This window comes from Ammospiza caudacuta, chromosome 10 (genome assembly GCF_027887145.1).
Source record: "Ammospiza caudacuta isolate bAmmCau1 chromosome 10, bAmmCau1.pri, whole genome shotgun sequence".
Classification (NCBI taxonomy): domain Eukaryota; kingdom Metazoa; phylum Chordata; class Aves; order Passeriformes; family Passerellidae; genus Ammospiza; species Ammospiza caudacuta.
Genome location: NC_080602.1, coordinates 3,455,991 through 3,478,618, shown reverse-complemented (window position 1 = coordinate 3,478,618; position 22,628 = coordinate 3,455,991). Strand labels below are relative to the sequence as shown.

Sequence of the window (22,628 nt, the reverse complement as noted above, 5' to 3'; positions counted from 1 at the left end):
GCTGTTGTCAAAGGCACCTGGGGACAGACAACAGTGCCCTGAACTCACTGTGCCAAAATCATGTGGCAATCTGGTTAAGAAAATTGTTAGAGAGATGCCTCAGCCCCAATTAAGGCGCTAACGAGACCAAATCCAAAGTGGATTTTATTGAACAGTAAATGTGAGGTAGAGAGAGAGATGGAAAGAAAGAGAAAAGGGGGGGAGAGCAAGGGAGTGACAGGGACAGAGACCTCCCCTTGAGCAGGTGTAAGAGTCTGTCCGAATTTTCCCTCATCTGCCTCACGATCGTCATTTGAGGACCACTGAAGAGAAGATCCCCCCCCTCCCCCCGTCTCCTCTGTAGGAGAAAGTCATATGCCACAAGGCCCTGAGACCTGAGAGCATTGCTAAGCTACTGTTTCCACAAGTGTTGTTTGCTGTATGCTACACTGAGCCCAATGAGAAGGGGGCACCGTGCCCTTTTTGCAACAACAGCCTTGGAAGCTGCCCCACCTCTCGGTCTGGCTGGACTTCTCCTGAGTGGTGGAACCCTGCAGAAGACCCCTCTCACTCGTTTGCAACCACCGTGACACACAGACTGAGATGTAAGAAGCCTCTTCATCAAGAGACCCAGACATCAAACCCGCATGTGAGAAGCCCCCCTCTTATACTTTCCAAGGACTGGGACTGAGACCCCCAACCCGAGGGAGGTGTGTGGGGAGAGGCAAGCTGACCAAAGCGAGATGGATGTTGCAGGTGTGAGCATTGGGCCACAAAAACAATGGCTCATGCCCACTGCCGAACATGGACTGTGTGTACCCTTTCGAAACACCATTCTTTCCCCAAAACTACCTTTGATTTGGTTGCAAAATTCATTCCCCCTTCCCCCATTGAAAAAGAGTACAATTGGGGTCCAGATGAACTGCGCCTCTGAGATCTCCCCGACGTAACAGGCGGATCCTCAACTGGACTGGACCAAAGGACTTTACGTTTGGCAGTTATATTCCCCTCTCTCTCTCTCTCTCTCTCTCTTTCTCTGAATTTTTCTCTCCCTTAATCCCTCTATTGCATTTTGCTGTGGTCATTCAATAAAGGTGCGTTTGTTTTGATTATTACTGCAAATCCCCCTGTCCTGTGTCGGTTTTTGCACCCTGAGATCAATCCATGAACGATCACGAAACCCGTTCATAAGGACGGATCGTGACACTGGGGTTACTGGGAGCTACCAGGCCCATGCTGGGAGCTCTCTGTGCACACAGTGGGAAGAACTGGGAGCAACTGGGAATGACAGGATGCATGCTAGTGACAACTGGGATGTCCTGGCAGTGACTGGGATAAAACTGGGGGCAGCTGAACCATGCTGAGGTAACTGGGAGTGCCTGGCAATGACTACGAGAATGTTCAGGGCAGCTGGGATATACTGGGAGTGCCTGAGACCATGCAGGCGATGACTGGGACCGGACTGGGAGCCACTGGGAGCCACTGGGAGCGTGCTACGGGGAACTGGGACCATGCTGGGGGCAACTGGGGGCAAGTGTCAATGACTGTGGCCCTGCTGGGAGAGACTGGCATCATACTGGGAGTTACTTGGGGCTACACTAGGGGCAACTGGGAGAACTGGGAACACACTGGATCAAAGGGGGAGCAACTGAGACCAACTGGAACTGTGCCAGGGGCAAATTGCATCATAATAAAGAATGACTGGGAGCAACTGGGATCATACTAGGAGCAGCTCCTGGGTGACTGAGTTCTACTGGGATCATCCTGGGATCACACTGGCAGTGAGGAGGAGCAGCGCGATGGCTCCAGCGCTGGGGCTGGGGGCGCTCCTGGGGGGCCAGGGGGGAGTGGGACCCCCAGCACCGGAACCCCCCTGCTCCTCTTAGCCTGCACAGGGAATTCCCCCTGAATCCCCCATTCTGGACATCAGGACCCCCTGCTCCCCTTTTCCCGGCCATCCCATGGCTCCCAGCCTCCAGACTTGCCATGGGCGTCACCCTAGGATGCCCTGGAGCACCTTGGATCCCCATTCCTGCCTTTCCCAGCCCCCAGCCCCACCTTTCTGCAAAACCAGAGACCCCCTGAACTCCCCCTTCCCGAACATCCCGAGTGTTCCCACCCTGGTCCCCTCTTTTTGGGAAACCCTGAACTCCCATTTCCTGGGCTCAAGGACCCCCTGGAACTCCCTTCTACCTCTCCACGTCCCTGCCCCTGTCTCCTGTCCCTCAGTTGTCCCCTGTCCCTCGGCTCTGTGGGGCCAGGGACAGCAGCAGGACCCAGGGCAGCCCTGGGGGAGAACAACCCTGAGCCCCAGCTGGGCCAGTTCCCCCCAGGTCACTCCCAGCATGGGCCCTGTGGCTCCCAGTCACCCCCAGGATGGTTCCAGTCACTTCCAGTTACACTCAGTGTGATCCCAGTATCATCCCAGTCACTCCCAGTATGATCCCAGCATGGTCCCAGCACAGTCCCAGCTGTTCCCATTCACCCCTACCATAGTTCCAGGCACTCCCAGTATGGTTCCAGTCCTTCCCAGTATGATTCCAATATGAACCCAGTCACTCTCAGTACAGTGCCATTTGCCCCCAGTATGATTCCAGTCACTCCCAGATACTCCCAGTATTATTCCAGTAACTTTAAGCTTCCTCTGTGATCCCAGTCACTCCTGGTCTCCCCCAGTATATCCCAATTGTCCTTAATGTGTTTCCACTCACTCCCAGTTGCTCCCAGTAGTTTCTAGCATTATTCCAGTTCTCATAACCACTCCCAGTCACCTCCAACATGATTCCTGTCACTTCCTGTATATCCCAGTTGCCCCATCATGGTCCCAGTTGCTCTCAGCCTGCTCCCAATCACTTCCAGTATGATTCCAGAAGGATCCCAGTCACCCTCAGTGTGGTGCCAGTTGCTCCCAGTATGATCCCATTGTTCCCCAGCATGTCCCCATTTCCTCCCAGTGTGATCCCAGTTGCCTCTAGCACAGACCCAGTCCCTCTCAGTATGATCCTTCTCTGATGCCATGATGATCCCAGTTGCTCCTAGTATGGTCCTGGTTGCTCCCAGTTGCTCCCAGTCTGATCCCAGTTGCTCCCAGCGGCCCTGTGTTATGCTTTGGAGTGGGAGGAAATTTAGGGAAGTGATGCAAAGTTTTTTGTGTATCTGACAGTCTGTTGAGCTACTGAAAGCTAGACACGCTTTTGTGAAACACACATGGTAAAGATGAAAAAATTCAGAAACCTTTTTTCTTTGTTGGTCGGCAGGGAGCTGCTGGGTTTTGGCTTCTGCTCTGTGTCTGGGCTGTGCTGGGCTGGGCTGGCAGTCTTGCTGCAGGCGGGGCTTCTTTTCTATTTTCTGGGCTGCTTGCTGGCTTCTCTCTCCATGGGCTCTGGTTTGGCCGGGCTGGGCTTCAGCAGCTGCCGGGCAAGGAGACAGGGGAGGCTGCGGAGCTTTAGCCAGAGCAGGGCTGGCTGTGGCTGCGAAGATCTCGCTGTCAGGCTGCTGCTTCTTCTTAGCGTGGCTGAGACCAGAGACTTCTGTGGCTGGTGTAGAAAACGAAACTCCAACTATAAAGCTGATCTGAACACAACTGAGCCACAGCTTTCTGTTACAAGTTATTGGTGGGTTAGGTAGGCCTCATGCGTGATGTTAAGTTTTTCAGTACTTCAGTCTTCTTCTGAGTGAGAGAAAAGAACAAAATGCAAGTATATAAAAAACAACATGAAGACACTCAAGTCAATAAAGAAGAAGTTAAGTCTTAGATGAGAGGGCTGAGAAGATGCTTTGTTTTTAGAGCTGAAATTTTCTTGTAAGCTGTAAAGGAGAGGAATAGTGAATTTGTTTTTACTAACAATCTGTGGGTCTGCTCGTAGATAAAACTAGCTCTGGAAGATAAAAGAAACAATGGGAAGGATTCCACTGATCGATAATTGGAAAAAGATATTTGCTTTTACAAATACACTTTAGGTTTGCAGATAAACGAAATAAGCCATTGAGAAATGAAAGAAACAATGGGGAAGAAAAACCCCTAAACTCCGTAAGAATTAAAAACTAAAAGGGAGGGTTATACATTAGAGGGAAATCTTTGGGAAATCTTCGGTGTCAGGCGTATCAGGGCATCTGTACCTCTCAAGCACCTCAGCCAAGGGCAAAGAGAGAAGGGAAATGTGGCCAGGAAATGAGGATAAAAAGAAGGCTGCATCCTCCAAAAATTCAAGAGATCCCAGGGGAATGCCCCATGGCCTCTCCCTTTATTGGAATAAAACCAGAAAGGATTCCTCTGTCTCCTTTGTGAACATAAACCTCTGGTGTTTCTAACAACAAGAAAATACTCTTTTTCTTCATAACGCATTAAACTATAAAGAGATTAAAGTGTTCAAATTGATATCAAATAAAGGCTTCTATGTTAAAGTAAGCAGATGTTAAAATAGTTGTAATCCCATGAGGAGTTAGAACAGACAAAGAGTGGTCTTGTGCTTCTAAAAAACGAAGAAGGGGCTGGGAAAAGGTTGAGTTGGTGCCGGATAAAGGGTGTAGGGGGGTCTCAGTACTGAGCAAAGGGGTAAAAGGGCATCTGGGTTCTCAGGAATTGGGGTGCCAGGGGGGTCTCAGGGTCATGAAAATGGGGGGGTGGGCAGGGACGTGGAGAGGTAGAAGGGAGTTCCAGGGGGTCCTTGAGCCCAGGAAAGGGGAGTCCAGGGTTTCCCAAAAAGTGGGGACCAGAGTGGGGACACCCGGGATGTTCAGAAATGGGGACTTCAGGGGATCTCTGGTTTTGCAGAAAGGTGTGCCTGGGAAAGGCAGGAATGGGAGACCAAGGCGTTCCAGGTTGTCCCGGAGGCTGGGAGCCATGGGGTGCCCGGGAAAAGGGGAGCAGCGGGACCTGATGTCCAGAACAGGGGGATTCAGGGGGTCCCTGTGCAGGCTAAGGGGAGCAGGGGGGTCCCGGTGCTGGCAGTGGCGGTTCAGGGTCCCCGTGCCGGGGGTCCCACTCGCCCCTGGCCCCCCAGGAGCGCCCTCAGCCCCAGCGCTGGAGCCATCGCGCTGCTCCTCCTCACTGCCAGTGTGATCCCAGGATGATCCCAGTAGAACTCAGTCACCCAGGAGCTGCTCCCAGGATGATCCCAGTACAGCCCAGTCACTCCCAGTCCTGGCATCCCCCCAGGCCTCTCTGCGTTCCGACCTGTCCTGGCTCCATCCCCGCTCCTGCCGGGGGCTTCGATGGCTGCGGGAGCGGAGGAGGACGAGGAGGAGGGAAGGGAGGAAGAGGCGGAGCGGGGGCGGAGAGGGGGAGCTAGGCGGCTCCGGCGCTGCCTGAACTTGCAGCAGCCGCTTGTCCCCTCCTGTCAGGGAGTTGTGCAGAGCCAGAAGGTCCCCCCTGAGCCTCCTTTTCTCCAGGCTGAGCCCCCTTCCCTGCTGCCTCAGCCCCTCCTGCTGTTCCAGCCAGGGTCGGATACTAGTGCTGCAAAGAGCAATGTACAGACCTGGCATAGGTGCCTTTGTCACCACATTTTAACCTTTCATTGGTTACAGAAAGACTCTTGGGAAGCCCCAAACTGCAGTCAGTCGCTGCAGTGCCAATGTCCTTGGCAAAGCCCTGCGGCCCGGCCCGGCCCCGCACTCGGCGCCGCGGTTGCCCGGTAACCGCGCCCGGGCCCTCAGCGCCTGTGACAGCGGCGCGGCCTCAGCTGCCTGAGAGCGCGGCCCTGGCTGGGTGTGCGCAGCCTGGGCTCCTGCAGGCGGCTGCACCGGGCCATTCGCCGGGTGAATTGTCGGCGTAGAGAATTGCTAAAGGTGCAGAGCATTGGCCTCTGCGAAAAGCTCCGCAGCGTGCAGAACACTGGTGTCTGCTAGGGAGTCCTGAATTTCACTTGAAGGTAAAGACCGACTAAAGTTGAACTTTTTGGTTTTGTTTCATCTGTGCTCTGAAAGAGAATGCCAAAGGGAAATAGAGGATGTGATCATGCCAGTCTTCTGGCGCAGCAGTTCAGTGACATGTTGTGGTGGTTTGACCAGGAAGAAGTGGGAACATTTTCTAAAGGTAGTAGTATATACATTTTTTTCCTATAGTAACTGCTTAAACTGCTTAAAGGTGAATGAGTTCTGTTCAAGTTTCAGTAGGTTTTTATCATCTGGGTTTTAAAATTTTTAGGGAGTTGCCTCTGTATTGAGGTGCAAAGGAGACCATATGCCAAAGTCAATGGTCTGGATTTTATGGAACAGTAAATGTGAGGGAGAAAGAGAGAGAAAGAAAAGAAAAAGTGGGAGGGGGCTGGAGGTTGGGAAGGGGGGGAGGAGAAAGAGAGTGACAGAGAGAGGTTTAGTAGAAAATATCACCATTCCATGGCTCCCATTGGCCTACCATTAAATCCTCTTCTGGTCTTCTCTGTGGTGAGGTCTGGCAAAATGTAAGACTCCAATGGATTAATGCAGATTTGGGCAAGGGGATACCTTGCCCAGGTACCTCCCAGGAGTGGGGCAAGTTGGACTCTGTCTCTTGCTACTTTCAAATAATATAAAATCTTTAGCACCCATATATCCTTTGAGTCTGCCATGAGTTGGGTTCTGGATTTTCAGATTTGCTGTGTTACTTTGCATGCCCTGCAGTCGTCTGGTGCGAGGCCTCAGGAATGGGTCTGGAGGCACTGTGGAGGTCTTTGCTGGGAGGTTTGTGTGCAAACCTGGCCTCAGCAGAAGAGTCTGTGGCTATGACTTCCCCAGCCTGAACCCAGACAGAGCTGATTTTCAGGACAGCTGCTGGGTTTGGCTTTGTTGTGGATAGGTTTTACTCCTCAGCCTTGTTTACTTGTCCCCAGACCTGAGCTAATGGGACAATAGTGTCACCTTGATCTTGTCTCAAGTTCCCTTAGGCAGCTTAACTCACAGTGCCAAGTTCCAGTCAGGAGGCATTTTCAGGGAGGGGTGGGCTTGGGTGTTCGCAGCTTCTTTATAGAGTTTTGTCACAATGGGCAGAAAGTCCTTTATAATGATATTTAAGCCATTAGCCATAACATTCCAGTCTCTCATTAGTCTCTCAGCTGTGAGGAGCAGCTGAGAGAGCAAGGGTGCTTTAGCCTAAAGAAGAGGAGGCCCACTCTAGCTATTTTTGAGTAATATTTAAGCTACAGCTTTGTCTGTTTGAACTGCTATTAATGTTCAGATTTTTAGCTCCAGGTTTCAGTATGATCTAACTTTGAATTGCACAAGGTAGCCATAGAGTTCAAATAAAGTCCAACTGGATGCCTAATTATACTAGCTACTTACACCAAACAAGCACTTAGCTACTTTCAAGTAATGTAACATTTTTAGCACCAGAATATGCCTTGAATCTGCCATGAATTGGGTTGTGGATTTTCAGAGTTCCATTGTTGCTCCTTCCAGTTTTGTTGAGGCACTGTCGCTCACCTGCGACACCGTCCCTTGGAAATGGCGTCTGGATTGCCAAAGAAGACACCGACCCCTCGTCTTTTGTCCAGGGAAGGGCTGAAGCCTAATACTGTGAGTACCCCCTGGGGCTGTGTTAAGGCTGGCACTGCCCTGGTGTCCCTGCTCTCCCTGCCCCTGTTGTCCAGCAGTGCTGTGAAGCTGCAGAGCCCCTGCCCAGCCCTTTGTGCTGTGCTGCTGTTGCTGGGGCTGTCCTGGTGCAATAGGGAACACTGTGGGATGCTTCAGCTGTGTCTTGCCTGGCTGTGCCAGCAGAGCCAAGTGAAACCAATGTACAGCTGAAGGCCTGAGCATGTGTTCTGTCCCTTTCCCTGTGCCACAGGAATTCCTTCTGTCAGGCTGGGCACCACTCACCGGTGCTGCTCTGACCATGCTGCCCTTGGGCACCTGGGCGTGTTGGTGGGGGGAAGCTCAAACTCTGCCCAAAGCCCTGAGAGCCACGGCTGGTCCCAGCTGGAAGAGCTTCCAAAGCAGCTGCTCTCTCCCAGCTCCTGTGTGGGCACAGATGCAGGCCTGCAGGCAGCGCTGGAGCCAGGGCCGCAAAGGTCCCTTGCTGTCTGCAGCTCACTTGGCTGAAGATGCCCCACTGCTGAGGCTCTGTCAAGGAGATGCCTCTGTTTTCTTCTGTGGAGGGCTCTGTCAGCCCAGGCAGAGAAAACAATCAACAGGGAGAACTAAAACCTAGAGACATTGCTGTGCTCCTCACTCTTGGTACAGCGTTCCTTTCTTGCATCTCTTGGACTCATCCAGCAGCGATATCTCCTTGCTGTGAGTTCTGAGCGTTGTGCAGGGATGGAGTTCAGGCAGTTCTGAGAGCTCCTCCCCATTCTCTGGAAAGGTCACTGCCTCAATCCAATGAAACGTAAGAGGAAACAAATGCCCAAAGAGCAGAAATCCCCAACCATGTCCCATCCAGTCATGGAGAAGCCAATGGGACAGAGCCATATGGCTGGAGTATGTGTGTTCCACTCTGTATTATTAATTCACTGATGCTAAGTATTTCAGCTGGAAACTCCCAGGGCTTCCAGGAATGTCCTAGTGGCTGTGATCACAAGTTATTCACCAGTGCCACTTGTTCGAGAAAAGCCTTTCTGAACAGGCACAACTCTGAGGCTCTAGCTGGTTTACTTTTGCCTTTCAGCTGCTTCCCTCTAAGTTCCAGAGGGAGAAGTTTCTCAGCAGGAAGAAGGAGGCCAGCACTGGGGGGAGTATTCTGCCCAGAATTGGCCCATTTCTAGACAGGAGTGAGACTCGCCCAAAGGTAGCCTTTTCCTGCTCTTTTCCTTTCTGTTTCACATGAAGTTTGAAGAGGGTGTGTGCTTGTGACAGGCTTGCCTCCAGCAAAATACCTCAGTGTCCAGGTCCTGCTGTCATTGCAAGGTGCTGGGAGTGGTGGACTGGGAGTCCTGATCTGCACTAAGCCAACACAAATACCCTCTGCTGAAGCTGCTGGGGTGTGCTGGAGTGCAGCTGCCATTGCTAAAACAATGGGAGGAAGGCTGGGGACACAGAGGCCCAAAATTGCCCTTTGCCATTCTCCTGCTGAAGGAGCCACCTCTTGCTTTGGTGTGGTCACCATCAAATGCTCGGGGTCACAGGATTCCCTGCAGAGTGGCAGCGTTGGCCTTTGAAGGCCAAGGATCTGCAGGAATTACTTCAGATGGAACACAACAAATTGCATTACTGCTTTGGGCTGGAACAATGTGTTGGAGCCTGACGGGGTGTTAGATTTTGCAGGCTGCCAGATGTACAGGGGACTGGCCCTAGGCAGAGGGGAATGGATGTGCTTTGTCTGGATCAGTGCCTACTCAGAGGTGTGTTTAAAGCTGCTTTTCTGGCAGGACTAGCTCGGTATAAAGCACAGTCCAAACGGGTAGGTGACTGAGGTGGGCTGTTGAGCAGGAAATTGGCAGCAAGAGACACGGAACACAATCCAGGTTAAGGATTGTCCTGGAGAGGGGCCTTGGGAACACCTCAGGGAAGGGCACAGCTAAGGGACAGTGTGCTGCAGCCACTCCCTTGAGCGGAATGTGTCTGCTGTGAAGTCACAGAGGAGACCTGCTTGTGTCTCTTCGGTGACAGCAGTGTGGCTGGAGAAGGCAGACAAAGCAGGGCAGAGTTTTCTCCAAGCAATGTCTCTGCTCCAGAAGCATTTGCTGTTGTTGTGTCATTCCAGACGTGCCTCTACAATGGCATGAAATAAGGTTGCAGTAATGACAGGAAAGCACCCATTTAAAGGCCATTGAAAAAGGAGATACCAACTCTACTTTTACCCAAGTTGCTGAGAAAATAACTGAAACTTATCCTCATTCAGCATCCACCTTACTTGTCTTTTTATTTTCAGCTCATTTGTCTTTTTATTTTTGCCTTTTCCTCTCTTTGGAACACACTAACTTTTAAATACAATGAAAAGGAACAAAATGATCAAAGCAAAAGAAAAGTGTTTCTTAGTAAGGATTCAGCTGAGCTGGGGATGTCTCCCTCCCTGAGAGCCAAGGGCACACACACACCCTCTGAGAAAATGGCAATCTTTGTATCCCCTTTGTACCCGGCTGGGGCGGTCCCTGTGCCCTTTGCCATTGGATGGGTACTCAGGAGCTTCCATTCTCTACTGAGCACCAACTTTTCTGTCCGCTCCCTGCTCGTCCTCCTTCCTTTTGGTCAGGTCTTCAACCCTGTCCCTCTATTTGTGACACTCAACAAACCAACCTGAACAAATGCAAACCACAAATAACACACAGAGCCAACAAATTCCATTCTTTTGCTTAATAACCTTTTGGCTTCAGCCAAATGTCACCTCATCTCTCACACCTGCTCTGGTCCTGTGCTCTTCTTACTGAAGTCTAAGTTCTAGAGCAAAAAAGATATTTGCAGTTGTGTGGGCCTCGGTTTCCCTGTCTCAGAGTAAAAGACATCCCAAATCCTTTCCCATGGAGTCTCCTGTAAATTCATGGGTTTTACTTACTCCATGAGTGCTCAGTCAGTGCCCCAGAGCTCTGTGACCGCATGGGCACAGGGCTGTGTTTTAGGAACGTGCTGCCTGGCATTCTGGAGAAAGAAACCTGGAGGAATCCATGCCGAAAGAGCAGCTTGGCTTGAGCCTGCTCTGTGTGGCCCAGCAGCTGTGGATGAGCTCAGAGCAGAGGTGGGTGAGCCACTGTTTGCCCAGTGTGGGCTGGGCAGACGTGCTCCCTCAGAGTCTGTACTTCACTGGGGATCAGTGGAAGATTCTCCTGCATGAACCTTCCTCACAGCAGCTGAAGCTCTCCCTGCTCTCTCTCCCCTCCAGCTGCCGTCAGCTGCCCCGAAACAGAGCTGGTTTGGGGTTTCCCCACCAGAGCTGGTATTTCAGAACTTCGTCGCTCGGCAGGTGTCGGAAATGGTGCTGTCTCTCATGAATAAGGACAAGGTAAGTGCTGGCACGCAGAGCTTTAACGCTGTGCTGGAAGAGGAGAGTGCTCTCATTCCCTCAGTGTACAGCAAAGCAAGTTATCTGCTGCAGCACATGCAGAAGAAAATGTCTCAGCACCTTCTTCTGCAAGATGGTGGAAATCTTCCTGTGCTGGGAATTGTCCCCAGATTTTGGCCAGGCGTTGATGGTGTCTATCCCAAAGGAGTTTCCTTCTCTTGAAAGCTCTGGATTGACTGGAATGTTGAGGGCTGTACAGTTCTTACCTGCTCTCATGCTTTGCCTTGGGTCTATAGCACACCCTGTGTGTCCTTGGTTAATCTTGGCTCCTGGTAGGAATCTCTGCCTCTCTCAGCCAGTTTGGCTCCCTTTGTGCAGCTCACAGGCAAAGCTCAGGGGCTGAGCCTTCTGCACTTTATGCTGGAATCACTTCTCATTAATGGCATTGGCCCTGCAGGAACCGTGTTCTGCAAGAGCCCTGCAATCAGAGTGATGGAGCAGAAGCAGTGAGAGGCCTTCAGGTTCCACTTGAGGCTCCTGCTCAGCTTCATCCAGCTCTGCTCAACTTTTCCAGAAGCAACACGGTGCTCTGCTTTCCCTTTGCAGAAGCACAGCACATCCAAAGCCATGTGCTCCTGGAGGTTTCCACCTTCACCTGAAGAAATTGGCATTGTTTTGCAGTTTCCCAAGAGAGCTGAGAGGGAAAAAGTTGAAAAATGTCAATTGTGTTCCACTGTATTGAGGAAAACTTGAGACCATTTGAATTTCAGTCAGGGAAACATTTTCTCAAGTGAGGCTTGTGCCAAGAGTGGGCTGGTGGGAGGAGACAGGAGGGAGTCCAAATCATCTGGTTTAGACTTTTGGAGAGCATTTTGGTGCTCAGGGGTTGATGAGATCAGTGTGCTAGAAAATGCATGTGTGCTGTGTCTGTGTACCCCAGAGGGCCGAACCTGGCCTGCTGGCTGCAGGCAGGAATGCCCAGCAGCCCAGCTTGCCTGCACAGGCAGCAGGAAGCCCTGGAGAGCCAAGATTGGCTTTTCATACTGGAACCACACTGTCAGTCAGTGCTGGCCCTGTTTCTCCAGGCAGAAAATGCCTCTGAAGCCCCATGGTCAATAGACACCGCCTGTCTGTGTTTCTGTCACTTTTGGCAAGCTGGTTGCTCTCATGGTTTTATGATTCTTGCTTGCTGCTTTGCTGCCCATTTAAATTCTCTTTGCCATCTCCTTGTTTTAGGGATTGTCTTGCTGTGTTCATTCCTTCTTTTGCTTTTCAGGTTTGCTTTTATTCCCAGTAAGACCACAGTGTTTGGTCTCCTGTCTTGCTGCTCTGCCTGCCTGACTGTATCCCCAGAAGTTCCCTACCCAAACCTGATCTGCTGGAAGGGAATTTCTTCCTTCCCCCACAGAAATGGGCTGGTTTGCTTTTAGGTAGCACATTCCCCCTCTGGAACATGACCACTTCATGGCTGTGTGCAGGCAGAAGCCAGCAGGTTTTTTGGCCTTGTTGAACATGCAGGTGACTTGGTTCAGGTGCTGTGTCTCCATCCTGCTGGTGCTGACCTGCTCGGCCCTTCCTTCCCAGCAGGCGCTGCCCTACTGCCCCTGGCCAAAATGCTGGAGCCAGAGAGAAGGGATTCAAGTTCAGCCTTGTGAATGATGTGCCTGTGCCTGCTCAGCTGGAAGTGCTTTGGAAAAGGGGCAGGGGAGGGATGTTAGCAGGGCATGGACAGGTCTCCTCTCGTCCACAAGTTTCCACTATGTTTCCACAAGTGGCAAAATCATAATTTCATGTCTTTGCTGCAGTTTCTTCACGTGGTGAAGGTCTCCATGGAGAGCTCACCTTACTTCCAGCTGGTGAGCTCCAGCGATGCGTACCGTGCCGTGCCGCCGGGCGCCTCTGCCCCTGTGCGCATCCGCTTCACCCCCAGCAAGAACAAGGTGAGGCTGGAGGAGCCAAAGCACACAATGATCTCCACAGCCATTGTTTTCCCTGCACTCTGGCTCCAGCCCATTGCATGCTGTGAGCTGGGCTCCAGGCGTGGGCAGGCAGCCTGCAGCCAGTCACACCTTGGCACTGCTGGCAGGCACTGCAGCCAGGCCTGACAGGCTCTGCTTGCCCTCCCTGCACACTGCTGAGCATTGCCAAGGGAAGATGCACGGGAAACAGGATGAAAATGACAGAGGGCTGTTGATAGATGTTGGGCCATCTCTAGGTCCAGTGGAAGGGGTTTCATTCTGATGGAAAACACCAGAGGAACAAAGAGGTCAGAGAGCTTTCCTCCTTCCTGGACTGCCAACAGCTTCCCTGCCTGCCCCTGGGCTGGAGCACAGCCGGTGCTTTTTCACCCCCTCTGTTGTGCAGCCTGTCAGCTGTGCTGTCCCAGAGCACAAGTGAGCATGGCACAGCTGCAGGGCCAGGGCAGAGGATGTGCTGTGCCCGTGAGCCCGGCCTGGCACAGGCACACTGGGCCCTGGGTGCCCTTGGTCAGCAGGAGGTTGCTGAGCTGCAGGGCACTTGGACACCTGCCTGAAGGAGCTGCTGTAGGGCAGGTACAAGCTGCAGGCAGAGCTGTGAGCCCAGAGCCCGTGGCAGTGACACTGCTGGGGCTCTGTCTTCATGCCTGTCCCTGTGCTTGCTCTGTCAGCTGGCACCCATTCCGTGCCAAAGGTGCTTTTGCGGGGAGCTTTGAACAGCAGTGCTGAGGCCCTGGCAAGTCTGATCTCAGTGCTGGGTGCAGGCCAGAGGTGCAGGATGTCTTTGGGTGCAGCTGTTTTCTCCTCTTCCTTTTGCTGCTCAGAGTCAGTTGAACACTTTGTCCTATTCTCAGACAGTGGGAATATAGAACTGTAAAGAGCAATGTCCTGTGTTCCCCAGCTCCATGTTGCTTAGAAAGGGGCTTAGGAATTCTTTAACATCATTAAAGTTTAGAGTAAAAATGATGGTGGCCTAGGGCTGTTATCTGTATGACCCAAGTGACACAAGAGCTGAATGCCACTGAGACGGATTTTGCAAAGTGCGCAGGTGCCTATAAAATGTGATATAGTAGTAGAACTTAGTGTTGATTTGAGGGTGCAATAGGTAAATGGATGCCCTTGAAGGGGTATAGGAAATGGTTTTTCTTCTGCCATGGGGATGGCACTAAATGTCCTGTGCTGAGCCAGTTTCTTTTCCTGCAGGATTATTGCCACGAGCTGGTGTGCCTCACTGCAAGGGAAAGGATCGTTGTGCCAATTCGGGCCATTGGTGCCCGAGCTGTGCTGGACTTCCCTGCCCAGCTGGACTTCTCCAAGTGTCCAGTCAAGGTCAGCACCCAGCAGACTCTGCTGGTGCGCAATGTCGGTGCCCGGGCAGCTCGGTACCAGCTGAGCACGCAGAGGTGAGGCAGCTCATCTGTCCCTGTGCAAACACCTTTGGGTGAGAGCGGAGTTGGGAAAGAGCTACAGAAGGAACCAAGCACCGGATCTGCTGCCCTGCAGCCTGGCTGGAAGTGAGCAGGATGGAAGGCATCTGCTCTTGCTTCCAGTGGCCTTGGAGCTTTCTGTGTCCCAGATTTCCTGGAGGCTGCTGGAACATGTTGGGAGCTGGCTTGCACCCTGCTGAGCACAAGCAGCTTCTGAAATGCTTCCTCAGCACTGTCAGCCAAAGAGAGCCATTCTCAGGGAGGCCACAGGCACGTGGCTTTGCAGTGGTCCTGGAGGGGACCTCTGGAAATCATCTGAGCAAAGACACTGCTCAAAGCAAGAGCAGTGTCTGGGGGTTGCAAGGTGCCATTGGGAGACATGGACCTGTAAGGCATCTTGTAAGATGCCTTACAAGAAAACAAACATGTCAATGGACCTAGTATAAAAGCAGAAGAAAACAACCTTTTAAAACCCCCTCCATACCTTATCTTTTCTGCCTGTCAGGTGCAGTAGTGATTCATTGAGAGGATGGATCTAACAGGATGAGAAGTGTCTTAAGGAGCAGCTGACAATTAACAGAGAAAAGCCCAAAATTTAGCTTTCCAGGCCCATCTCTTGACAGCGATTTTAATTTGGTTCTTACAGTGTCAGGGATGTCTCCTTCACAGCTCTTCTAGCTGTGGGCTCAGGGAACAGTTTAGTGGTGTTGGCCAAAATTCAGAGGAGTTAAGTTTAGCTGTGGAGCTTGTGTCTTTGGGTCTTGGGGAGCCAGGTGTGTGTGAGAGATGACTGCTAGAGCAGGGACAGAGGAGTCTGGTGGGTAGAGCCCAGGGATGGAGGCGATGCGGGGGCTGATTTGCACTCAGTTTTTCAGTCCTGACAGCTGAGTCCTGAACTTGGCTGGATCCTCTTCTCCTGATAATTTGAAAAGAAGAAGACACCTTCTTTCTCAGGCAAGCCCTGAAGTCATCCCTGGAATGTTATTCCCATCCTGCCACCTGAAGGCAGGAGCATGTAAGATGGGGCAGGAGTGGGAAGGGAATGGAATGGAAGGCAGTGCTGAAGCCTGGCCAGGGATTCCCCTAACTGGCAGCTTCTCTATTGCGGTGAAATTTCTGGCCAAAGACTAAGAACAGAATGCTGTGCCTTGCCCCCAGCAGGCCCTGATCCCCCCAGCCCCAGCAGAGCTGCAGCAGTGCTGGCATCAGCCCCGGGGCAGATGCAGGAGCACGAGCACTGATCTGGCTCTGGGGCTGCTGGGGCCTTTTCTTTCCTCCCCTCCCTCCAAAGTCTCACGTCCAGCACATGAACATTGCTGGCCCAAGGCTTCTCCATCAGCCAGCAGTGATGTTCTCACCAGTGGCAATGGGAACAGGTCAGCCCATAACTACAGCAAGAGGTCCTGAATGAGCAGAACCTGAAGCGAGTTCTTCAGCTGTTACTACTGACATGAACAAAGTTCAGCTTGACAGATGTTCTCTTTGTTTTTGTGTGTGATGCATTCATCAGCAAAGTCCCCAGAACACATTTGAAGTGACAGATTGACCAGCAACAAAGCACCAAGGCCAGGAACTTCGGTTTCCTCAGTGGGGCTGTAGAAGGGCACAAAGCCCAGCAGCTGCTGGGCAGAAGCACATTTCCCCTGAGCTGTCCCTGAGCATCAAAGCACAGAGTCTTGTGTTTGTCAGGCAAGAGCTGTTTACCTGGTGACTAAATCCTGATTGCTCCTGTTAAATCCAAAGTGCACCAACTCATCTGCATCATTATTTCCAACACATTGCACAGAGTTTCTCTGCTGGGCCAAGCAAACAGTTACCAGCCTGCATGACAGCCCAGAGTCCCAGACTGCATTGCTGGCAAACACACAGAAACCTCCGGTTCTGCTTCCTTGATGTGCTCCTGCTCATGGCGCTTCATTTAGCTGGGATTGGACCCTTCAGACTGTAAATGGCATCGTCCTTTTGGGTTTCCATGTCACTGTATTGCTCTAGTCTGCATTTGCACTCTTTCAGAGTTTTGATTACTCCTCTTCTTAGAGCAGCTTTCATTGAAATGCCTTGAAAAGTTGCCCTTTTTAAGCTAAATCACGATGATTTCAAGGTAAAATAAACCAAAGAAGCACACTGCAAATTCAACAGCAACTATTCCTTGGTCTTCAGGGAAAAGTTCCTTCTCCCTGTCTGATTCCTAGGCTGTAATCTCCCAGGACAGGGAGTGCCCTACCATTTGCATCTCTTGAGATGGGATTTGTAGGCAGCAGGAAAAGAGAAATTCCTGAGGCAGTCAGTGTCAAGTTGTGCATGCAAATAGCTCTGAACCCTCTCTGTGCTTTTCACAAACCATTCTCTGATGGGATTGCTGGCAGTGGGAGCCTTGAGGCTCATTGCAGAGAGCTGGATGCAGAGAATGGGGAGCTGAGGCCCTGTTACCCCCAGGGTCTTGTGAGGGCTGGATCTTGTCAGCAGTGGCTCAGTGGCTGTTTGTGATCCTGTCTGTTCTGTCTCTTGTGCTGCCTGTGCTTGGTTTGCTCCCTGCTTGGCCAAGGGAGCTGCAGGGAGCTGCAGTGCAGCAGGAATCTCATGGCCAGGCGTCCCCAGGCCTGACCCCTCTCTCTGTGTTGCAGTCCTTTCTCCGTGGTGCCGGCCACAGGAGCTCTGGGCGCTGGTGACACCGTGCAGGTGACAGTGGCATTTCACCCGCTGGCCAGCGGTGCCCATTGCGGCTCCCTGGCCGTGTGCTGCAGCTCAGGTGAGTGCTGGGCCCTGCAGGGCACAGGACAGTTCTGCACATGGCTCCCTGCTGTCCCATCCCCTGCATTGCCTCCAGAGGTGCCTCCCCTGTTCAGCCTTACCCCAAAGCAAACTGAGAACTCCTTGGTGTTTAGGGGCTTGAGAAAGGCAAAGATTTTTGACTGCTGTTTTGCTGGGACTTGCTGAGTGGAGGAAGGAGGAACTCTGATTCTCCACTACCATGTGGCTATGCCTGGGTGAAGTTTTATTTGATTCCTGGGCAGTGCTGTAGGTGAGGTCTCCATCAGACTCTCTCCAATGCAATGGAATTCTTGCACACCTCTGTCCCATATGCTGCTTCTCCACTGGCTTGTCACAGGCCCTTTTTCTGTGTGGCCCTTACACATAGATGTAGTTTCTGTCTAACAACATTTTCAGGCCTTTAAGTTCCTTTTTTGTGACAAATCAAAACAATTTTTTCCCTGTCCCCATTTCCCAGGCTGTTGAAGCTGTTGCAAACCTCTCACATCTATCTCCCATTTGATTTCTAGACTGAGGGATCCCATTCAGTCTTAATGTAGAAACTGCTCTGTACTCACTGATCTTTCCTTTGTCCCTTTCTTCTTTGATTTGCAATGCTCCAGCTTGGTTTTTCAGATCAGAACAGTATAAAATATTTAAAGACTGATGTGGCTGTGGGTTTGGACAGGGAGATGATTTTCACGGTGCTCATTCTGTAGTGGTTTGTCACATTGCAGAGCCAGGCTGGTTGTGTTTCCTCACCTGTGTCCCCTCCTGCTGTGGGCTGTCACTTCACTTGTTCCTCTGGGCCTCCTTTTGCTGCCCACCTGCCCCCAGGCATATTTGCTGGTCAGCAAGAAGGGATCCAAGGGATCAGGAGAGACAGGAGTCTCCTGGGATGCCCGGGGAGAGCCTGGGCAAGGCAGGACTGAGCAGGGCTCCTCAGCCCTGTCACCTGAAGGACTTGGATGCAGAAATCCTGGTGATCTGAGTGGGTCACCGGAGCACATGGACCAATCTCCCTGTCCATCCTGTCCCCTTGGGGCCAAATCTCTACAAACACCCTCAGAAATAAGGTGTTTTAGGAGGTGCCCAGGACATCCTCACGCTGTACACACAGAGCTGAAGGATGTGATCAATGGGGTGGTCCACAGAAGTGCTCCTTCAGCGCAAAACTGGGACACTTTCTTCTGTGCCCTGTGCTTTGCTCTGTCCCTTGTGCTTCCATCAGCCAGTGAGCTGAGCAAAGACTCCCCTTTGCTTTGTTCCAGGTGAAGAAAGAATCCACACAAAGCTCCAGGGAGAAGCTGTAGATGTCAACGTTGGGCTGAGCACAAATTCCGTGGAGCTTGACAAGACTTTCACCAGCATGTCAAGCCACAGAACCCTGTTCATTGAAAACAGGAGTAACATCACAGCCCACTTCCAGTGGAAGGCTTTTGCTACTGAGGAAGAAGAGAATGAAGCGAAGAGGAGGTTGGTTTGAAAGATGCATTTCAGTGAGATACAGGCCCAAGACTGAAACTAACGTGTGGCCTCAGGGGATGTTGGTGCTTTTGAATGGTTTAGGCCAAGTGAACCATGCCCGGCACTGGGGTGTGTGTCCCTGGGCTTCAGGAGCTCAGCACTCAGCATTCCAGGTCATTTATACTCCAACCAGGGATGGCATTTTGGGAAGGAAAGGTTGATTGGGATGACTGGATTTCCTCAGGTTCTAATTGGGCTCTTGTCTCTCTTCTCTTCTTTCGACATGACCTGGCAACATCCTTAAGCATTTCCTGAGTTGCCAGTCCCTCTTTCCAAAGGTGATACACCCTCTTTTTTCCCTTTAGTTCCTTCAAAATCTCCTTGCCCATGCGGGCTGGTAGTGTGTCCCTGTGCTGCTGTCAGAGAGGTTTTGTGCTCTCAGAGCAGAGAGGATTTTTTGTGAGAGAAGATAGTGCAGGATCCTTTCCCTCTCAGGACATTCTAGTGCCATGCACTGGGATGGGATCCAAAAAGCTCTGGCTCATGGAAAGGTCTCTCCAGGAGTTTGCTGTCTCCCTCCTGCACAACAAAGTTCCTTCCCCTCTCAGAGCCTCTGTTTTCATGCATATTGCATATAAAAACTTGAATGTCCCTGAAGGGATTCAGTGCCTGAATTCATCAATTTCCTGTGGAAGTGCTCTGGGATGCTCTTGTGAAAGGCAGAGTAGGGAACGGGGCAGGTCCAAACTGGAAGAAACAAAGAGTGATGCTGGTAACACGTAGCTGCAAGCCAGCTTTGTCTCCCCTTGCCAGGGAAATGCTGCAGTGGGTGCTCTGTGATCTTTCTGTGCCCCCCCGAGCAGCTCAGTGGGAGGAAAAGCCACTTGAAATGGCTGGTTGATTCTCCCTCAGCTGTGGCAGAGGCTTTGAGGCAGGAGGCTCTCTGGAGGGATGCTGGCTTTGCAAACCTCTGCTGAGCTTGCAAGGGTGGAGTGAAACTCCCTGCTGGGCCAGGGAACAGCAAGTTGTCCTCTGATCCCTGTGGGACCCTCGTGGCTTGGGCTCAGCCTTTGCTGGGGAGCTGCTGCTGCTGCTCCTCAAGTGCTTTGCTCTCTGGCGCTCACACTTCTCTCTGCAAATCTGTGGCTCATGAAACCATCTGCTGGCCTTGTCTCTCCCTGGGGCTGCAGGCAGTGCTTGCTGCGGCCGCCCAAAGAGGTGTCCCAGGAAAACTTCCCAGAGGAGAAAGAAACAGAGAAGGTGAAGAGCTTTTGTGGAGATCACAGTGCCCTCCTGAGCAGCATGGACAAGGAGAAGATGGTAAAGGTGCAAGAAGACCCCATGCTGTTCTCTGATGACATTTTTTTCCTTGAGCCAATGGTAAGTGATAGCTGAGAACATTCTCTTCCTCCTCCTCCTCCTCCTCCCACCCACCCTCCTCCCTACACCCACCCCTTCCCCGGCTGCGGTCACTGGGCAGATCCTCAGCTGGCTCCATGTGCTGGCAGGGAGGACATGGAGTTTCTGGTGAGGCTGCAGGGCTCGCTGCTGAAAGCATTTGTGCCCTGCAGGCTCCAGGCAGGGCTGGGAGCCTGACAAAGCCCAGCTCTGCTGCCAGGCTCGAGCTCAGGGCACTGCCTGCGTGTCCTTGCAGTGTCCCAGGGAGCAGTTCTTGTAGGCAGGGGCTCCCCTGACACGTGGGGCTCAGCAGAGGCTGTTGGAGCACTGCCAGCTCACACACTGACCTGAAGCTTGCAATTGTTCCCTAGCAAAAGGAGGCCAAATTCAGCCCAAGGTTAATGACAGAAATGCCAATCCCCTCCTGTAACCATGCCTTGCACTATTTCTGAGTGTCCCTTCCAGCGTCATCTGTGAGCCTGGACACCAGGGTGGAAGGTTAAAATGGGCCTTTGGAGTTGTCCTGCACACAGGGACAGAAAACCTTTTCCTTTTCTGGTGGTGCAAGCAAACTGCCACATGCTCCCATCAACCAGAGCCTTGATTCTGAGTACTGGCATTGTGAGAGATGATGAATGCCTGGTGTGTGCACAGTGGAACACCCTTCTCATCTTGGAGTAAACCCTAGAATAATCCCAACCTCTGCTTTCTTTCAGTAGAGGTTAAACTAATATCTTTATTTCCAAGGAAGGGGATCATGTTCTCTTCTTGGTTACAGCTATGGCCCATCTAAGGCCAAGAGCCAGCAGGGCACAGTGGCAGTTGCATCCCACTGTAGCTGACAGCAGCATGATGTGCCCAAGAGCTTGTGTCAGAGCAGCAGGAATATTGTGGAGAGTGGGAGCTGATCAGCTGAGCATTGAGAGCTGTGTTGGGCTGGGTTTGGAGTGTTTCCTTGGCTCCTTGTGTTGTTCACTCATCACTGATGCTCTAAACAAAGGCTTACAGGAGGGTGGTGAAAACAAGAATGTGAAGTTTGCAGACCAATCTTTTGCTGTCTCTTTCTGGTGTAGGAGGGAGAAATCAGGCCGAATTGTTCAGCTGAAATCAAGGTGACCTTCAAACCCCTGGAAGCACTGGAGTATGGAAGTGTGGCTTACTGCAGTATCTCAGGTGCAGCTCCTTTGCCCTGCCTCTCTCCCCCTCAGTGAAGCCCTGGTGCCAGCCTGAGCCCACTGGGCTCCCATGGAAGTGCTGGGAAGGGTCCCTGGTCAGCAGGGCAGTGCTGGCACATCCCCCCTGGCCCTGCAGCTCCCAGGGAGTCTCCCGTGCCAGGCCAGGGCTCAGAATGCTGTGTGTGCCTGAGTGATCCCAGAACAGCCCAGGCAGTGCAGGGAGAGGTTTTCATGCCGTGGCTTTGCCAGCATTCCCTCAAAGGCCAGAGAGCTCCAGAGCAGAACAGCTTCAGTGAACAAGCACTCAGCCCCTGCAGGCCCCTGGCCTCCAGGATGGCTCCATTTGCCATGAATCCATCATCAGGGAGCAGGAGCTGAGTTAGAAACGGGCTCCCTGAGCCTGGACCACCTCCCAGTGCCCAGACAGCAGCAGGGCAGAGGGGGCTGAGCCCCCTGAGCCCGGGCTGTTGGTAGAGGGAGCAGCCTTGGCCAGCAGCTGCTTCTCTCCCTGTGTGGCAGTTGTCACCTTGCAGCTCTCAGTCTGTGGCAATAGAACACAGTGCTGAGTGTCACAAGGGGAGCACCTGGGCAACAAAGTCCTGTGCTCCTGGGCCAGGGAGTTTGGCAATTGCCAAACCCTGTTGGAGCTTTGTGCCTGCACTGAATGGATTTCAAAGCTCCTATAGGTGCAGGGGAAGGAAACCACAGAATCACAGTATGGTAAGGATGGAATGGACCTTAGAGATCATCTAGTCCCAAGGCCCCTACCATGGGCAGGAACACCTCCCCATAGAGCAGGGAGCTCCAAGCCCCATCCAGCCTGGGTTGGAACACTTGCAGGGCTGGAACCTCCACAACATCCCTGGGGAACCTGCTCCCGTGCCTCACCACCCTCACAGGGAAAATTTCTTCCCGAATATCTCACCTAAATCTCCTTTCTCTCCATTTCTACCCATACCTCCATGGCCTGTCACTACAGGAACCAGAGATGTTTTAAACTCAGCAAACTGGTGGCTCAAATTGGAAAGCAGCCCAGGGAATGGGTTAGAAATTGCAAGTCAGCCTCAGGGGATATGTCCTGAGGGAAGAGAAGGGTCCATATCTTCTCCTGCAGCATCGGGAGCTGGTTGCATCCAGCTCAGAGTTGGGGACTAGCACTGAGGCAGCCTGGAAAATCCAGTGTAGCAGAGGGAATGATTGTACTGCAATGGACATCTCTCCCCAGGCTGTGAGAGCAGGCTGCCCCTGCAGCTCAGAGGGGAAGGCCAAGGACCCTTGGTTGAACTCAGCTCTCCTACTCTGAACCTTGGGAACGTTTTCGTCAACACCCCCCATGTCTATGAGGTGAGCAGCAGGGCTTGGGATGGATCCTGATGGCTTCTGAGGCAGCAGCAAGCCTGGTGCAGCTGTGGAATTGCTGCCAACCTGGGCAGCTGTGAGCAGGGAATATTTGATGGACTGCTCAAATCTGGGGGGACACAAAGGTGTGTCAGTTGTTCCTGAAGCCCCAGTCCCTGCTTTTGGGCAGCCTTCCTTAGGGATCAGCTGGGAGGCTTCCTGCAAAACAACTCCTTGGCACATGAAACCAAGCCTGGGTCAAAAAGCTGCA

General features: G+C 52.2%; 1 protein-coding gene across 1 annotated transcript in view; it reads left to right on the top strand.

Moving 5' to 3' along the window:
* Positions 1-10,795: 10,795 nt before the first annotated feature.
* The window catches only part of LOC131562113 (hydrocephalus-inducing protein homolog), a 30,606-nt gene continuing 18,773 nt past the window's right edge, over positions 10,796-22,628 (top strand). Inside the window, exons 1-7 of the mRNA XM_058811686.1 lie at positions 10,796-10,825; positions 12,631-12,765; positions 14,005-14,204; positions 16,853-16,977; positions 18,251-18,455; positions 19,637-19,826; positions 20,918-21,017. Of these exons, the coding sequence (XP_058667669.1) occupies positions 10,796-10,825; positions 12,631-12,765; positions 14,005-14,204; positions 16,853-16,977; positions 18,251-18,455; positions 19,637-19,826; positions 20,918-21,017 (985 nt within the window). The remainder of the gene's footprint in view (positions 10,826-12,630; positions 12,766-14,004; positions 14,205-16,852; positions 16,978-18,250; positions 18,456-19,636; positions 19,827-20,917; positions 21,018-22,628) is intronic.